The following is an 18,473-nucleotide window of genomic DNA, read 5'->3' on the forward strand; positions in this document are numbered from 1 at the left end:
TATTACTGCTTTACTGTATTTTTGATTTTAAAAAAGCAGCCTTGATTACCATAAGGCACTTTTTGCAAAAGATTGTTTACAGAGCCCAGACATTTGAATGATAGTGTAAATGGAAAAAATTAATTTTGAATTAGAAATTAAAATTGTATATATATAAAATTACAAAGTCTTAAAAACAAATGTACATGTATCACTCTTTGTGTTTGGGGTCAGTGAAAAATGTTGGGCAGAGCAAGTAGGAATGTGAATTATGGAGCAAAATATCTACGGAGTGTCTTTACAGAAACTACTCAGGTGCAAAATCTGACCTTGGCCACTTTGATGATGTCTGGTATATGCAGGTAGGCTGCTACAGGTGGCAGCCCCTTCCCAATGAGGTAAGCTTCATCTGCCTTTTGTCTGTGCATCTGGCCCGTGTCCTGCTCAGAGTAGACAGCCACTGTGCGGATCCCCAGCTCTGTGCAGGCCCGGAACACCCGGATGGCAATCTCTCCTGCAAAAGGCATTTGATTAAATACAGTTCATGAGTATACACAATTCATTCATGCCATCGGTTTTTTAAACCCAAGGAAGGACAGAGAGAGACAGTTAACATACTAGCTTTATTATTTCTGCAATAAAAATATACTTTGACAAACAATATGCAGAAATGTATTTTATGTTATTTAAAAATAAAAATTCTAATATACTGATTTGATGTTTATTATTTTGAAAAAAGCTGTGCTGATTAATATTTTTGAAGAAACATCCTAACATTCCATTCTTTTATGAATAGAGGGTTCAAAAGAACAATATTACAAGTATTAACTTCTTTAAAAAAACTGTCACCAACTCCAAATGTTTTGTTTTATGAGTATGTAATTGTAATTGATTTTTTTTTTTTATATATATTAATATATACTAAAAATATTTTAAATTAAATATATACTCAAACTAAAAATACAAATAAAACAAACTTAACTTAAAATAGTTTGTGGGACTGTCATACACATTCTGAACACTGACGCACCTCTGTTGGCCACCATGACCTTTTTGATGGGTTTATACTCCAGTGTCTGGGGTGTGGTGTGGGCGGAGCGGCTCATACTCCACAACCTCCTGATGGCCAACAGGCCCAGGGCAGAGCGCTTTCCTCCCACCAGTAGCAGCATCTAGAAGGCGAGAGCAAAAAATAGTCGAGTTACAGAAAGCAGGTCATTCAGTCGGCTGTAGCGATATCTACCGAGCGTTATCTGCATTTCCAAAGTGATTAGTAGCCTCGCAGAGTTTCACACAGGAGTTGAGATAAGAGTCAACACTCAGACTAAAGGGAAAGTGAGGTCAGAGATAAGAATGCATGAGACAACAAGAGAACAAGCCTGATGAGTGCTACAAAATGTGACCACAAACAAAAACTATCAACTGGGCAAAGACTGGCCTTGACTGCGTGAGAAGATACTCAATGCTGTCTTTTAAAAAAAATGCTGTATTTCAAGTATATCCACATACTGCAAAACATGAATACAATCAAGTGCCCACAGGGCCAAACTGAACAAAACACAATATCATATTGTGATCATACTGCCTGTGGACACAGCTTCAAAGGCCGAGGCCGAACACCTGAAACAACAGCAGCACTGATTAAACTCAGTGGGAAACACTGAAGGGATCAGAGAGACTATGAGGCCTCAGGAGACAAAGCATAAAATCCAGACAATAAAAGGAGTTAAGTTAAAAATCTAATGAAAGAGCATGACTAAATCAAAACATGTGTGCACTATCAATTGCAAAGTAAAATAGCTCACTTGGCTAATCTACTACGGTTCTATTGGACAACATGGGCGTCCAGACAATGAGGAGACTGCACCCATACAGGTGACACAAGGAAAAAACCAGCACTGCATCCAGTGTGCCCTTACTTGTATTTAAAATGATTTTTTCCTCGATGAGAATTTCTACTCTGAAAGACAACTAAAGTCCTTTAAAACTGCAAAACAATGTTAAATGCATATAATAAATTGCAACTAACAAAGCCAAATAACACATGCTGAATTATTAGACTAAATAAATTGAAAATACAACACTACAAATTTAAATCAATCATTTTAAATGCTAAAAGTGGATTTAGGCAATTTTACAGCAATTTACAAAATAAAAATTGATATGAGATTTTTTGAAGATTACATTTGAAATAATAAATGTACATCCGAGTGAAGACTAAACACTAAGATGCATTTAAGAAACAGATGTGAATCATTGTGATGTTTTTATCAGCTGTTTGAACTCTCATTCTGACGGCACCCATTCACTGCAGAGGATTCACTGATGAGCAAGTGAATACTAATCTGTACTGATGAAGAAACAAATTAATCTACATCTTAGACGGCCTGAGGGTGAGCAAAATTTCAGCAAATTTTCATTCTTGGGTGAACTAGCCTATTCCTTCAACACTGATACTAAGTACTAAAAGTACTAAATTAAAATTAAGAAAACTAACCACGTACATTCAAATATCCTGTATCAGAAAACACTAATATTGTAACAATATAGTCTGCATTAAAGGAATAGTTCACCTAAAAAATGAAAATTGTCATCATTTACTCACCCTCATGTCATTCCAAACCTGTATAAATTTTATTTCTTATGTTGAACACAATAGAAGATATTTTAAAGAATTTTGAATTGACTTACATAGTAGGGAAATAAATACTATGGAAGTCAATGGGGACCATCAACTGCTTGATTTGATTCTTCTTGCATTCTTCAAAGTATCTTTTTATGTTCAACATAAAACTATGACCCATGCAGTCCATGGTGATACTATTAAATTCTCATATCTGTGACCCATATTCGGAATTCGTGCTCTGCATTTAACCCATCCAACGTGCACACACACAGCAGTGAACACACACACGGAGCAGTGGGCGCCCGGGGAGCAGTTGGGGGTTCGGTGCCTTGCTCAAGGGCACCTCAGTCGTGGTATCGAGGGTGGAGAGAGCGCTGGACATTCACTCCCCCCACCTACAATCCCTGCCGGCCCGAGACTCGAACCCGCAACCTTTGGATTACGAGTCCGACTCTCTAACCATTAGGCCACGACTTCCATTCTGGTATTCTGTGATTGGTCAGATGGCGTCCAATGTACTGACGCAAAACCAGTTGAAAAAAAATCAATGCTTTAAATCTTGTTCATATTTGCCCACTTCCTAAAGAAAACATGTATTTGATAACTAAGGGGATATTGCAAAAAAGTGCTCAAAGGTCTACCTACTTCAAAGGAAAGGCATTTGCACAGCATATAGCCCCTCGGATGAAAGGGCAGAGGAAAAACTAAAGAGATAACGGACACTCACATCAAATCTCCAAAACATAAAATTCCCATACAAAAGCTAAGGCTGATTTCTTATGGGAGCATATTTAAGGTGTCTCATTTCACTCAAACCATTTTGTGGTTACTTAGTGGTTCTACTGTTGTCTGCTCCTAAATAATGGACATCCCTCTGCCAAAATCCGAACAATACAGCAACTGTGACCTGGCTGAGAGAGAGAACATGACACTGAAACACGAGCTCCGCAGAGGAGACACAAACTGAAGCTGCTGTAAACAGTGTTTAGGACAGTACGGAGATGGGGTGATGTATGGCATTCTGCATGTGTAATGGGGCATGTAAAACAGTGAGGGGTGAGTTGGTGTGATTTGGTAGCAAAATTATCATATCTTCCTGACTGGGTGGAAGCAGGTAGCTTTGAGAGGTTTACTGAACCATTCAGACAAAACCTTTTATCCAGAGTATGTTGGCACAGCCTGTGGCCTCAGTCTATAAAAAAAAGAATTGTACTCTACTCAAAGGAAAAACTTAATTCACAGAGATCCACTTACAAACTCACACACAGTCCGATTTATGCTGTGAGAACACAAGGCCATTTATTTGCATTTACAATAGAGAAAAAAAAACCAATGGCTTCTTTTTGTATTCAATCTACTAAACCTTTAGCTATAACTCATCAAGGAATCTTTTATAGTATTTATCTTATATACTTCTATCTTTTATAGCTGTATGTTTGACACTAACTCACACTAAGATAGGTCGATCTTTTAGCACTCCATAGGTTGCTACCATGTGGCTGATGATGACTCGGATATATCCCACAGTTCAAGAGTCATCAGGTTTCTGGAGATGTCCATAAGTGTCATATTATCAGACACCTGCTGCTTTTCATAAATCATGTTCAGTGTTACATTACTGTGTTTAATATATAACAAAAATCTGAGTCAGGAGTGAGTCTATGACTATGATAATGCGACCAAGAACAAATCCAAGAATTTACAACTTCGTATTTTATTGCCGTGACAACAGCACAATGGTAAAATTGCAATCAGATCTTGTTGGATTAAGAAAAAAATGTTCATGGACATCCAGATTATTTGCATAAGAGAAACTGAATATCCTTGTCGTGTAAATGTAATTGTGTGTCACTATTTATTTTTAAGGTATTTAAATCACCTTTCTGACTTCACTGGATCATTTAAATGGACTTTCTGTGTGACAAATTCAGTTTTAATTTTTAAGTTCTTTTTTTATTATTAAAGCTCTGAATTATGAATACTTTCAGAAAATTGGATGGGAGGGGATGTTTAAAATAAGCTTTTTAACAGTCAGACTGCTGAAGCTGCTCAACCTCCAAGAATATTTTTAAACTGGACATTAATTTACATACCAGCTGCACAACAACCTTTGATAAAAGACATATGGTTTATCCGTTTTTAAAAATCAGCCAGCTTCCTCCTTCAACCCCCAACAATTCTATTCATGCATGCCATTCAGGTAACCAATGCAACTCTGCCATATACAAGATAAAGATTTCCCATATTTGTAATCTGGTTCCTTACACAATCAAAAGGTTTGTGGTTGACGTGTCAAAAGAAGTCAAAGCACATTTGACATTTTTTTTACTTTTTAAAAAACAGATGCTTAGTCATAAGCATTGCATGTTGTGTCTTGAGTAAATTGATAACAAGGTAAGATTAAAACAGGGCCTTCTTTAACAGGCGTGTTTAGACACTTCTGAGAGGGAATCATAATTGACAAGTCTCACAAAACAGGAATTACCTTCATTCTCAAGTCAAATTTTGACTTCACACTTCCTGCACCATTCAGGAAATCAAATTCCTTTATATTTTTTTAACAATAATATTATAAAATAAGTTGAATTTATAATACAAGTTCAAATGCAACCTCAAAGGTACAAACTGTAAGTTTTTGTTTACGTTTAGCTCTAATTTGTCCAAATATTGCCAGTGGTTTTGGACTTTACTGACACCTACTGGCCTGAATGCATGAAGTCTGCTGACATTTCGCTCGTTGCTTTGCTCCTTTTCGTTCGTGATATTGTACACACCTCCATAAAATGCACGTATTAGTATTACGATCATAATCCAAAATTATTTTGTGTGCTGCGCCATGTGTGTCATTTTGCGTACAACACAAAATGACACAAATGGTCTGAATGTGTGTCCAAACAAACTGCCCAAATAAAAAGCTTTTATGATTCATATGGGCATCCCTAGACAGGTTTGTCTTGCTTGGATTGGATTGGACAGATGAACGTTAAAATGCCATCGACAGCTGCCAACTTTAACCTGAACTTGCTACGCAATCAATAACAACTTTCCGATTAGAAAGCTGCTGCTTTGCTTTTTAACCTGACTTGCAGCCAAGAAGTGTTTATGTTTGGCTATGTGGCAGCGAATAGTTTATAGGTCAATCAAGTGAGCTAAATCCACCAGCTTGTCCACTTCGATTCATTCAGTTGGCACATGCGTTAGCAAACAGGAAACATGCCCTTTGGTCGCATGCTGCACGACTTCAAAAACAAACGCTCTCTGAGTTTCATAAATGTTTACTGCAGAAGATTACTGTCTATTCATATTAAATAATATGCACTTATTGTGCATGAAGTTTACCCATCACGCAGCTAATGTATATGAAGGCAGCAACTTGTGTACATCATGCATGCAATATAACATAGCTTAGTGCATCATCTGATCTGATGAAGAATGCAGTCTTACCTTCTTATTCTTGTCTCACAGCAGTTGCGTTCTGGTGTGCAAACCTGTTCCTTGAAGACGTAGAAACCTCGTTGCGTAAATTCAGTGAATATCAAATTGTACGTTGCAAGCGTGATACGTAGCGAAGTAACTAAATGCACCTGGCCCAAACTCGCTTATTTACATCATCTGACAGTGTGTTATATCGTGACCTGCTGGACGTTGAAGCGGTTAAAATTGTGCGATCAAATCGTCTGAGTTCACTTGTCCTGCCCCAAATCACTAAACACTCTTTTTAGTATTTGGCCCGTTGCAACATTTTTTCTTGAATCAATAATCCACCCATCTGTATGCTACTAAACTATTGGTGTACGCTCAGAGACAGGTTTGATGTGATTGGTTGCCGTAAACTCGGCAGCACCTTATTCGTTCTGCGTCAAGTCAATCAGCAACAGCTCCGTACAGGTACCGCTATTGGACATTTGGGGAAATCATACAGTACTTGGGTGTTGTAGTTTCACAAAACTACAAATGGATAGTGGATTTTCCTTTTACCCTCACTTGTTTCTAATTTTACACCTTACGAAAATTAACCATGGTTTTACTACAAATAAAACATGGTTACTATAATTAAAACTTTGTAACCAAAAATTAATAATGGTTTTGTTACACTAACCATGATATTTGTAGTAAAACTGTGGTAATACAAATCGTAATTAATTCGCCAAAAAATAATGGTTACTACACTTTTACTACAATAAAACCATGGTTAATTTTCATAAAGGGATATTTCTGAGTTCTGAAAACATCTATTAACGGTTTTGTTTGTAATATGTGCAAACCTTGTATATGATGTAATCCAGGGGTGTCAAACTCAATTCCTGGAGGGCCACAGCCCTGCAGAGTTTAGCTCCAACCCTAATTAAACACACCTGATTACACCTAACTACATGGTTTGTGTGTTGGAGCAGGGTTGAAACTAACCTCTGCAGGGCTGCGGCCCTCCAGGACCTGAGTCTGTCACATTAGCCCTGATGTAATGTGTGATATGCTGTGGACACTGTGGTTCTTAACTGGACTAAAAATGTAATAAAACAGCCTAATATTGCCTTGTGCAAACAAATGACAATAAACACAATAGATGTCCATTAAATGCACTTTTCTGTCTCTCTTACACTATTTTTTTTTTTATATAAGCCCATGCAGGTTTACAGTTATATAGGCAAAAGTGTTATGAACAAAAAGAGGTAATTTAGAAACAGAGGTCCAAGACGTTTATTTAGCAAGAAAACCAGAGTTCTGCAATGGAATGCATAACCTTTCATTTTTTTACTATATTACCTTATGGGCAGAAGAAGAGAGGAAAAAAAGAATCAAACAGTAAACTCAAATCTCAGAACGAAAAAACAGCATAGAAAGGTCATAAAAAAGAAAACACAACAGTAGAATAAATTAAGAACTGAGGCAGAAGATGCAATACTACCACCATAATGTATGTGATTCTACCATTAAGCGCTGTTTGTTTAACCTTGGTCTATACAGTTACAAAAAAATGGATTTCATTCAAAGCACCTGCATTTGCAGGTTTCATGGCAGCAGTCGCTGCACCAACATGGCAGACAGTCTAACTTGATGACAAGCATTACGCACCATCCCAATTGCCGCTGTGCATGGACCACAACTACAGGACCATGGAAGAAAAGAGCATGCCATTGTTACTATGAGAAAAGATTCTAAAAAGATCATAAAATGCAGGTGTTTTTGATGTATACAAATATATTGAACAGCCTGCAGGAAGAACCAGCACACAGCTTAAATTTTATATTTTTTCCTAGACAGAAATGGTCCACTGACTAGGATACCGAATGCAGCATCAAAATGTAAGACTGTATATTTTAAGGTGAAAACTATTCTACATCTTCAGTACAAACTCCACACTAATAGAGCTCAAACCAAACATTAAACCTCTCTACACCAGTCTAGAACAAATAGGTGGCATTTGCTTTGCGGTAGTGAAATTAGTGAGGAAATGCATGTTGGAAAGAAGGTCAAAGCCTTTCCACCATGTTCCTCTCAAATAATACAAAAAGGGGTAAAAACAAGCCAACTAACTGAAATAATTGGTCCCCAATTAACCATTTCCGGGATTATTCTACGCAGGTATGTCTAATTTTCTTTTTTTATTTTACATGTTAGTTATGCAGTCCCTAAAGAACAAGCCCTATATCAAAACGTAAACCGTACTGCGTGGCTCCACTTTAAATCCAACTGCAAGCACTCGCTCAGACACACAGATCTACACTTACAAAAACAATCACACTATGACATGGAAGTTTGAGCCATTTTGTTATATAAAGCCCCTGATTATCCATGAATGGTTATTCACCATACAGTTCTAAGACCACTGAGCAGAGGTTGCATGAGAAACATGCAGTTAAAGGAGAACTAGCAAGTAAGAAAAAGAGGCAAGCTGGGAAGAAAAAAAAGAAAGAAAATAAAAACACAGAAACATGCCAAACATAAAGCATGCATTGCTCTTGTCCATATAGTATGTCACAATCTTTAAAATATTGATACATGTGTTACATTGCTGTTATCATCACCATCATATATGCAAGATTTAAACTTTGTTGTGCGTGTAATATTTTCTTCCAAAGAAAACCAGATAATGCACGGAAAAAGCTGACAGGAGATCACGTTGGAAAAACAAGCAGACCGGAGGACTGATCAAACTAAGGGAAAGTGGAGGAGAGCAAAACTAAATGGAGAGGAGTAAGAGATTGGGTTGTGAATGCTTGTTGAAGTTTAACAGTGAGAGTGCTGCCCACTGTTTGGTCTGTTGTGCTCCTTTTGGTTTCCAGTTTTTACTTTGCTGTCATCATCTGGACGAACTCTGTGGGGGAAAATAAAATAAATGAGATCAACGTGCCAATCTTCACAAACTGATTTCACAATTATACTGCAGACACTTCCACTTACATATAAAAATACCACAACACATTAATATATGGAAATACCTTCATAGTTGACCTGGCCGTCACCATCAATATCTGCCTCCCGGATCATCTCATCCACTTCCTCGTCTGTAAGCTTCTCCCCCAGATTTGTCATGACATGACGCAATTCTGCTGCACTGATATAACCATTTCCATCCTGTAAAGCATTAGTCATTGAGAGAGATAAACATTCTTTCCACATTTGTTTTTCTCTAAAGAAATACCTTCAATAAGAGGCATTTGTAAGGGAGTAACCTTCTCTACCTTATCGAAAACTCTGAATGCTTCTCTGATCTCCTCCTCACTATCCGTGTCCTTCATCTTCCTGGCCATCATAGTAAGGAACTCTGGGAAATCAATTGTTCCATTGCCTGAAGGAGGGAAAGAGCCAACAGATTTAGAAAAAAGAAAAGAGCTATTCTAACATGGCATTATTTGTGCAAGGGCTTCCTCACCATCAGCATCAACTTCATTGATCATATCCTGAAGCTCTGCCTCTGTAGGATTCTGTCCCAAAGACCGCATGACAGTCCCTAACTCTTTAGTAGTGATGGTGCCATCACCGTCCTTGTCAAATAAGGAGAAGGCCTCCTTGAATTCTGAAAAGAAATTGAAATAATGTATTGCACATCATTGAAATTGCTGATTTGAGGTAAAGGTTTAAAGCAAAGGTTAATCTTCCATACCAGCAATCTGCTCCTCTGTTAGCTGATCAGCCTATAAAGAGGACACAAAAAGAAAGTTATTTTAATAGCACCGAGATATTTTCAAATGTTTCCAGTCCATCTGAAGCTTAGCTGTATTTATTGCGTGTTAAACTGAACAGAACGGGTTTAACACCTGATACCTTGTGTTTTACAAGTTTGATGATGCCATTCATGAGGCGTTCTGAATTAGACAATTACAAAACGCTTTCACAGAAGACAATACTGCTGTATTTGACCACATTAGCATATGTATTGAATTTATTGCTCTATAATGTGGTTTACAGATACTTAATGGACATCTGATTAATGCGCATGCTGTGGGGAACTACAAGCATGCTGTGACCGATCAGATATAACTTACTAGAAAAAGCAGGGCTGATTTGGCACAAGGGACGCTACGGGTTTATCCCTAATGTAAATGAGGGCGATCTCTAGTTACATCTATCATCGATGCTTTTCAAGCTGATGCCTGCCGACGCTGACATGAGGCGAGCTAGCAACAGGGAACCAGTCAAGGATGTGCTAGTATAGCGCATTTTCTGCTGTAAACATCTCACGCCCATTTGCGATTAGAGAAAGCGCTGGAAAACGTCCCAGAGTAAACGGTAAAGTCGTTTATTCTACAGTGACAAATAGGTGTAACCCGTTGAAGTGACGTTAGCCCGGGAGCTCGCGCGCTTTCAATAGAATGACGGTTAGCTCGCGAGGAGCTAAGCTAACACTAGCCCATTCACACCTAACACTTCGCAATGGACGCTCAGCCATTTTTGTAGCTACGCTGCACTTTGGCTATTAGGATAAAGAGTTATAAAGGCTTACTTACCATTATGTTTTAGTGTGAACTACGTTAGTCTGTACCTAGAAGAAATAAATGGAAACCCAAGCGTTTGCTTTCCACCCGTGCGATTGTCAAGCACTATCTTCTGCTGCTGTGCGCCCAAATTTCAATATCACTACGCCTTGGTACTTCGGTCCAAAATGGGACGTCGCACTCCTTGACAACAAAGCTGTTACTATGGTCTTCCTCCGCCACGTAGTCGAAATGTTCAAACTCTAAATTGCGCAGTGAAACTGTCCAGTTTTCGTTTATGTAACCGATATATTATACGGCGTTGTTTATCGACTGTAAGTTTCTATTTTAGGATTATTCTTTTCAAAAGCCATAGCACAAAACGGTGGCGTTCAGGTTTTAATGGATGGTCAGGAGTTTATATATAGAAGTCTGATAGCACTCGTCAGCTGACCTAGGAAGTGTCTTTTGATTGGTTGACAGCCACCTGCAATGCGTCAGGGAGTCCTCGAAGAGAGCAGTTCTTAAAGAGACAGACGCAGGAAACCGATTAGTGCAGCAAGTGCATATAGTGCTCCAGATGCAACACTGGCAGCATGTCACAGAAAGAGTCTGCTGTTGGTATTCCGTCGTTTTTATGGTCAGTACATTTTTTTGAATATGTTATTTAGAGAAATAAAATGTGTTAAACTCAAAAACGCCCTTAGGTTAAAAGCGACCATGGTGCATTGCCTAAAAGTAGAGGTTCTTGGGTCAGGTTTGTGGTCCCAAATGAGTAATTGACCTAGAAAAGTTAGAGTTGTGAGAAGGTAGAGGACACGAGGAGGAAACTCTTTCATCATTACGATTTCAAACATGTCTACTTATGGTTTTACTTCCTTTTAGATCTAAATTGTACAAAGAATATCTTTCATCAAGACAGTTTTGTGATGATTGGGTCTGTTCTTTCAGACCGCATACACACTTGACACAATTTCGCTCATCACTGAGCCGATCTCAGTAGGGGTTCATAAATCTGTAATGCGTTAAATAGCCAGGTGAGACAGAGCTCTCCGTACGCATAATGAATGGCTCTAAATAAAGAAGTCACCAGTAGACACCTGATATCATGCTATGCTGGAGACAATGAGAGGTGCTCCATTTTATGGCGGTAGATTTTAATCATTCAACCACGTCTCTGTTACAACTCATTATGCTGGCAACACTTATGAAAATAGACGAGGGAACCCCACCTGAATAAATATGACGACAAAAAAAACAAAGATGAACTGCTCCACTTTATTTATCTTTTTCCAAGTACATAGAAGAAACGGTCATTTAAGTGTTCAACATTTTTAGTGTGCAGAATTGCAATACATCTTAAAAGCTAAAAAAAAAAAAAATCTTCCTATGGAATGTATTCCAAGTAACATCAAAAATAACACTACCAGCATTTAGTAGTCATGCAGTGCATGTAACAGTACAATCTAATGACATATGCCAGCGTTTTTGTACTTTAAATGATAAATATTGTAACAGAATGGCCAATCAAATACTTGTGCATGTAAAGGCAACAACCTCAAACTAACGGAGTTTACAATGTGTCTTTAGGGAGTGTAAGGAAACTTCAGTATTAAACCTTGGTCTGGCCCCACCTCTAGTTGTGCAAGGCTAAGCACATTTTCACCTTTATCACTAGTAGTACTGAACACTACTGTAGCATGTTCAGGAATTTCAGCATGCTTCAGCTGAAGAGTGACAGTTTCTGTCGAGTGCCAGTTAAGTGCAATAAGGTAGCGTTCATTCTGGTCCCAGCTTCGAACATAGGCCATGGCAGTGGTTGAGTTGAACAAAGGCAAGTATTCTCCGTGCTGCAAAGAGCGCTCTTTCGACCTTTTTTCACTCACAGACTTGAAGAATTGACGGAAAGGGTTCTGTAAAATAAATGCATGAAAATGGAACTAAAGCTGGTCACAACATTGAATAGAATCACTTTGGAGATTCAGCACTGTGTGCACATGCTCCTTACCTCTGTCATATTTTCTTTAGAGTCACCCCATACCATTATTGGATTTTTGGACCCCTAAATGGAAAGATGACAACACTTTAGAATCTGTTCCAGGAAAACACCTGGATCTGTCTGAATTCTCTTTAGTTTACTCACCTCATCTTGCAGTCCAATCTCATCCCCATAATTAAACACCGGTGTGCCTGGTAGAGTGAGCAGCAGCAGCTGACTCAACTTGACTTTGGCAAGACCCACCAATGAAGCCAGGTGTCCAGCAATACGCCCACCTATGTTCCAAGCCAGTCTGGTCTGACCGCAAGTGGAATACAAGCGATCAACAGTATTGGCAACGTCCAGAGCAGATGTGGATCTTAAAGCATCAGTGAGGAGCAGGTCCACACCAGTTTTGTTCAACACAGCAACAATGTCATCTGGAGAGGACTGTTCCGTAACACCAATTAAGACCCTGGAAGGAAAAAGTCAGTGTTTAATAGAAGTATTGAGCACCATATGGAGCTGTTTGATTGGCAACACATCTCAAACTAAGAAACAGCCCACTCATGTCCCCTTGACTGGAGTTCAATTTGTTGAAAAAAATCCTTACAACCACCACAAGGTGGCTCCTTTACCTCACAAAAGAGTGAATGTGCACGAATCAAATTTTCAACTATCCATTACTCACCTTTTCGTTTTTCCCACTGAATCAGTGTTGTTGTGGATAAGGACTCTGACATCCTCCCAAAGGGTCGGAGCTGCAGTAGACACCTTCTCAACACCGTAGAAGAGGAATCCATCTACACCTTCTTTTAGCCAATGTACCAGAGCAGACTGCAAAGACAAGTGTCACAATTATTACTCTGAAAACGCAAGTACACAAATAAAGTTCAATTGACAACGTAGATTAAGAAAGTTAAGCAAATATCTAGATGTACTATCGTACCTCCAGTTTAACCACAGTGCTGACAGCATCGGCAAACCAGGGCTCTTTGCCTTTATAGTTAGGGGTCAGGTCCAAAACAACAGAGATACCTAGAAGTCAACATAAAAATACAATTAAATTGAAAAACTAATAAATTACATCACATTATTTATTTTACACTGCCTGGATCATTATTGTAGTAATGTTTCATTATTGTAGTAATTAATGTTCAGCCTGATGAATCTTGGCATATGGACATGAGAAAGTCTTCTGACATTGTTTGAGAAATAAAAATGTAACGCAGTGCATTAGTTAGTGTTAAAATAATTGTTACCAAACATACAGTATGCCAGAAACATAAATCACTGCAATAATTATTCAACCCTAAAATTTTTGTATTTGCTTATTTAAATCCAGACAGCAATGTTTTGGCATGGCAGTGTATAGAAGTCATTTAAAAAAAAAAAAAAACTCACCTCTCTTGTGTGCAGCTTTAATGACTTCTTGAAACTGTGTCAGATCACCAGCCTCTTCAGAAATCTCAATCAGTTTCAGTTTCTCAGGCTCATCAGCACTGGACACATGGATCGGGCCAATGATCAGACCCTTAATCTTCAACTCATCCATCATCTGAACCTTTTCAGCCACACCTGAGAGGTAACCACCAGTCAGAGTGAAATAAATATACAGCATTGCAAAATATAAAAGACAATAAGGGAATAAATATGGAATGTTTCAAATAACAGACCACATCCATGTTAATACTGATTTCACTGTACCTAAAATTATTAATTAAAAAGACATTCTACCACTCTTCCTTTAAAATCAATTATGCTATTCCATTAATATAGTCCACAGACTGATAAATGTGCTGAGCAAACTGGATGGCATGCAAGCGAATAAGGGAGGAAACCAGATTTGTTGATTCAGCAGCATAAGGATAAAGTAATTAATGCGTTTCAACATGTTCAGAGCATGTCATCCGCATTTAATCGTTGAACTGACCCATCCCTGTACTCTCCCTCCTTCCCATAAGATCTATTTTAGTTGCTTGGATATTGGCCTATAGAGTCGTTTGTTTTTACCAATCAACTTTGAAGACCCTGTAAAGGAGTTCACATCTCCAATCTGGTACAGAGCTCCATAGTTCCACCAGTTCATCTCAGGGAGGGGCTTGCATCGAGGAGCTTGAATAATGATGGCAATCGCACCAGCTAGCATGCCCAGCCAACCAAGCCAGAACAGGATCAGAAGTGCCCAACGAACTTTAATCCACCTATTCACAAAGACAACAGCAATTAAATCAGAGTACCAGCAAACTGCAAAATCCAAACCAAGATCTAACTGAAAGGAAACGGGGCTCCGTACCCTGGTGTCCCAGCTACTTTCATTAACTCTTCTTTGGTTAACCCAGTGAATTTGCTCTCCTCCTCTGGAATCTTCACCTTTACAACACCATTCTTCTCGGATACAGGAGAGATGGCATACTTATTTCCAGCCTCCGCCTCCGTCATGGGCTGCTTCTCCTGCTCCACCTCATTGAGCTCCACATCTTTCATATCCATTTCAGTATCGTTGCTCATTTTGTCCGTTTATGTCAAATGTCCTGAAAACGAAATGAATTAGATTAGCGGCAAGCACAGGACCATCGTCACGGCATCAGGAAGCACATGTTTGACGTCATGGGGGCATGACACGCGTGGCAAGGCAAGACACACGGAAGATTGCATCACCTAAAACCACGAGGAGATGACTATTTGAGGAAAAAATAAATAAATTACGACAGATGTACTAAAACTCGAGTATACAAGATGCCTTTGGCTTTCTAGAGAGATTTTAGCTCTGTTTGAAAAAACAACAGTTAATCCAGTATAAACCTCCAGCGACCGTCGACATAGCAACCAAATGCCGGTGATCACCAGATCTATCCTCATCGAATCTATTTAAAAAAATACCTATTTTCTATTTTTGATGTAGATCTAAACGGAACTTTTAAAAGCATTAATTGTATATTACGCGACCGATTCGTTTAAATCGAAGATTGAAAAGCACCTTTTCATATTGATGTATGGTAGCGCGACCTTTTGTAAACCAGATTGGTCCAGTTCTGTTTGCGCCTGTTCTCTGACTCATTCAGCCTCAAATAACAGCAGTTAAAACGAATCATAAATAAGTTAAATAAAAACTTACCAATGTAAAAATGCTTCTAAATATGAATAACATAAAATGTGCGACTCGCGGTAAGTTACTCGCAAATATCAAGAACACCGGAAAATTTGACCAGAATGAAACCAGAATAAAATGATTTGAAACCAGACAAACCTGGAATAATGAGGGAATCTTCCTTAATTTATCTGTGACAACCGACAAATGTTCGGTGATTTCGGTCGTGCCTGTATTCACAGGGATGCTCAAGCTTTTTATACGGCAAAAAAAGAGGATCTGGGTCGCATGCCTAAGTATCTCCGCCCACATTTAAGGTGGCAGCACAAAACCTGTTTTCAAGTTACTAGTAATCCCAAAGAGTATAGAAGCCCAGAAGCAATTATTTCTTTTCTTTATGTCCTGTAAAGAAAACAAACAGGATTTGTTGATCTGCATTCCAGGCAGACAGTCCCGTTTTGTGGCATTTAAGAGAGTCCACCTTAAGAGCCTGACATTACTGCCTTATTCTTTCTCCTCCCTGTTGTTTTCGTGACTGTACGAGACCTCCATAAACAAGTTTTGGGGGTAGGGTATCGAGTTTCTTTCTTAGAAAGGTCTTAGAAACAGCATAACACATGGTCGGTGTAAACAGGAATCTCAATGTACAGTTTTTCCTCAGGGCTCAAAAAATCTTAAAAATTTGCTGTTTACCCAAATATTTCAACATGCTGTATTTATAGTATATTTTTATATTTAAAATATAAATTTTAATGGATCATTTAAAAAAAGACCAATAAGTAAAATATATCTCATTGTGTATAGTTCTGGTCAGGCAAATAAATTGAAATTATGTGACAAAAGAGTTGGTCAACCTTTACCCTAATTTTGTTCACTGGTAATTTAAGCAGCTAAACCTTTTTATAAATGCAGCTCTATGGCTCTTTTATTTGAATTTACAATAGACTATGGAGTAATGTAAGACTGCTTTATTAATCAGGAGTTGATGAAACAGCAAAATAAATACAAGAGCACAGATTCAAAATAATAAACAACAAATACCTATATAAAACTAACCTCAAGTTTTCAAATGGTTCATTGCCCTTTATTTTCCTTATATGCTTGTCTCTTGCACTATACAGTCCCATCTCTGGTAATGCCATTGAATGCAGCACAGACCCATGCTTCAGAAAAACATTGACAGCATACAAAGGACTGTGCTTCCATGTGGTCTCCTAGAACCTGTCTGAAAAACTGAAATATGATCTCAGCAGGGACACTGAGGAAAACACGTCCTGATATTTTAATAAATATTTTGATGTAGAATATTAAAGTACAACAAAACCAAATTTCGATTTGGGCTGAACATATCATTTTGTAGAAACAGGTTCAGTGTGTAATTGTTTGAATGTTTGTGCAGATCCACAAGCTTATTCAGCACTTTTTTTTTTAAATACAGTCACAAAAATGAGCAAGTTAGAGCATAACACTCAGAATGAAGCTCCTCCTTCCAGTTTCAGATATCATGTAAACACGTCAGAGCACATTGTGTCCCCTCATGCTCAGTAAAGACACATGGTCCTGATCAGAGCCTGCAGTCTCACAAGCAGGGACACAAAGTTTTCTTCCTTTTGTTGTTCTGAAAAACTATAGCTTTTTATCAGGAATACATCATCTCATCATTCCTCAGTATGTGTTAATGAAATCAGAGAAGATGTGAGATTAGTAAAAACTTGAGAACAAAAGAGAATGCTCATTTGCACTGTCATTGATAATTTCTCCAGAAATCAATCAAGCATCCAGGAGGGACTCAATCAACATTAACACAAACCCTTGAGTCAACCTTAAATCATTCAATTTAACAAAACTGGTTTGTGGTACAGTTAGAGATTTAATAACAGGCAAGCCTTTTCTAAATGGGAAGACACTTCTTGTCTGTGGCGGTTTGAGCCAGCATGCTGACCTCTATTTCCTTTCCAGGCTAGTATGAGCAATTCTTGGACTGGCGCCTGGAAGAGTTAGAGATAACTGCACGACTGCATGATGGTTCTGCCTGATCAACATGAGACATCTGAAATGTTTACTGCAAAATGTTGGTGCACTTGCAAAAAATTAATTATGATAATGAAATACAGCATCAGTACGGTTCAAAGGATTTGTGTAAATCAACAAGCTTTCCTCATATCTACTTAACATAAAAATCCATTTGTCAGCACTGTTGTTGGAAATGTATTTTAATGTATCACTGCCCCCTGGTGCCCCTATCTGAGTGTTTGCGCTCAGTTTTAGAAGAAAATGAAAATACTTGTACTGTCAAATTAATATGAAATATGTTTTGAATTCTTGGATGAATGTTCTATTCTGGATGTTATGCTATTATTATTAACCCATACACTGTTAAAGCAATTTTCATTACTGTTGTGAAATAATTCTTCTCCAAATTGCTACGCAATGCTAAAAATTTAAATTATGTCATTGAGTTTGTGTTTCACTGTGATGTAAAAAAACATTGAATGTTTGACTCTCAAGCTTAATTTCTCCCCCAAACTGAGTGAATTCAGTGACATTTTACGCAATAGAACCACACATTCTGAAAGTGAAGAACTTGCTTAATATATACAATTTTGATTTGTGTTTATTTGGTTATTTGATTTTTTTTTTAAGTGTAAAAATGTATTTGATTACTGCAGTGGAGCTAAAAATTAGAGATCAATGAACACTAGATTTTTTCAGTAAAAAAGAAAATGTAATCCTCATCATTCAAAATTTGAAGGAATTTTAGTTGTGGCTATACCATGTTAGTAGAACAGTGTTTTACAAAATAACCAAGGCATTTCCATTTAAAACACCTTTATTTTGTGGAAAACACAGTGATCAAAATTAGAGAACAGCAATGATTGTGGC

General features: G+C 38.0%; 3 protein-coding genes and 1 long non-coding RNA gene across 6 annotated transcripts in view; 1 reads left to right on the top strand and 3 right to left on the bottom strand.

The window, feature by feature from the left end:
- LOC306862830 (pyruvate carboxylase, mitochondrial-like) overlaps window positions 1–6,376 on the bottom strand; it is a 130,897-nt gene extending 124,521 nt beyond the window's left edge. The window contains exons 1-3 of the mRNA XM_079405844.1: window positions 6,050–6,376; window positions 1,010–1,151; window positions 309–493 (exon numbers count right to left, since the gene is read on the bottom strand). Of these exons, the coding sequence (XP_079261970.1) occupies window positions 309–493; window positions 1,010–1,151 (327 nt within the window). The 5' untranslated portion in view covers window positions 6,050–6,376. The remainder of the gene's footprint in view (window positions 1–308; window positions 494–1,009; window positions 1,152–6,049) is intronic.
- Window positions 6,377–7,179: 803 nt separating this feature from the next.
- On the bottom strand, window positions 7,180–10,965 carry LOC306862833 (calmodulin-1). Its single transcript, XM_079405848.1, has 6 exons — window positions 10,555–10,965; window positions 9,711–9,741; window positions 9,480–9,623; window positions 9,289–9,395; window positions 9,046–9,181; window positions 7,180–8,921 (listed from the first exon to the last, which is right to left on the bottom strand). The coding sequence occupies exons 1-6, from the start codon at window positions 10,555–10,557 to the stop codon at window positions 8,893–8,895; spliced, it is 450 nt and encodes a 149-aa protein (XP_079261974.1). The 5' UTR covers window positions 10,558–10,965; the 3' UTR covers window positions 7,180–8,892.
- Window positions 10,966–11,049: 84 nt separating this feature from the next.
- LOC306862421 lies at window positions 11,050–18,206 on the top strand. The gene is made up of 3 exons (XR_013783563.1): window positions 11,050–11,161; window positions 12,550–14,084; window positions 17,550–18,206. It is a non-coding gene; the product is annotated as an uncharacterized lncRNA (long non-coding RNA).
- Window positions 11,628–16,817, bottom strand: LOC306862420 (amino acid transporter heavy chain SLC3A2-like). 3 transcript variants are annotated; one of them, XM_079405218.1, is made up of 9 exons: window positions 15,750–16,091; window positions 14,796–15,033; window positions 14,513–14,703; window positions 13,904–14,077; window positions 13,449–13,537; window positions 13,191–13,336; window positions 12,665–12,974; window positions 12,530–12,583; window positions 11,628–12,434 (listed from the first exon to the last, which is right to left on the bottom strand). In XM_079405218.1, the coding sequence occupies exons 2-9, from the start codon at window positions 15,008–15,010 to the stop codon at window positions 12,108–12,110; spliced, it is 1,506 nt and encodes a 501-aa protein (XP_079261344.1). In that variant the 5' UTR covers window positions 15,011–15,033; window positions 15,750–16,091; the 3' UTR covers window positions 11,628–12,107. The 3 variants fall into 3 exon arrangements, with proteins under 3 accessions (XP_079261344.1, XP_079261345.1, XP_079261346.1); XM_079405219.1 differs by lacking the exon at window positions 15,750–16,091 and adding an exon at window positions 16,647–16,817 and having other exon boundaries at window positions 11,780–12,434; XM_079405220.1 differs by lacking the exon at window positions 15,750–16,091 and adding an exon at window positions 15,480–15,546 and having other exon boundaries at window positions 11,780–12,434.
- Window positions 18,207–18,473: the final 267 nt, after the last annotated feature.

Source organism: Barbus barbus (genome assembly GCF_936440315.1).
Source record: "Barbus barbus genome assembly, chromosome: 43".
Lineage (NCBI taxonomy): Eukaryota > Metazoa > Chordata > Actinopteri > Cypriniformes > Cyprinidae > Barbus > Barbus barbus.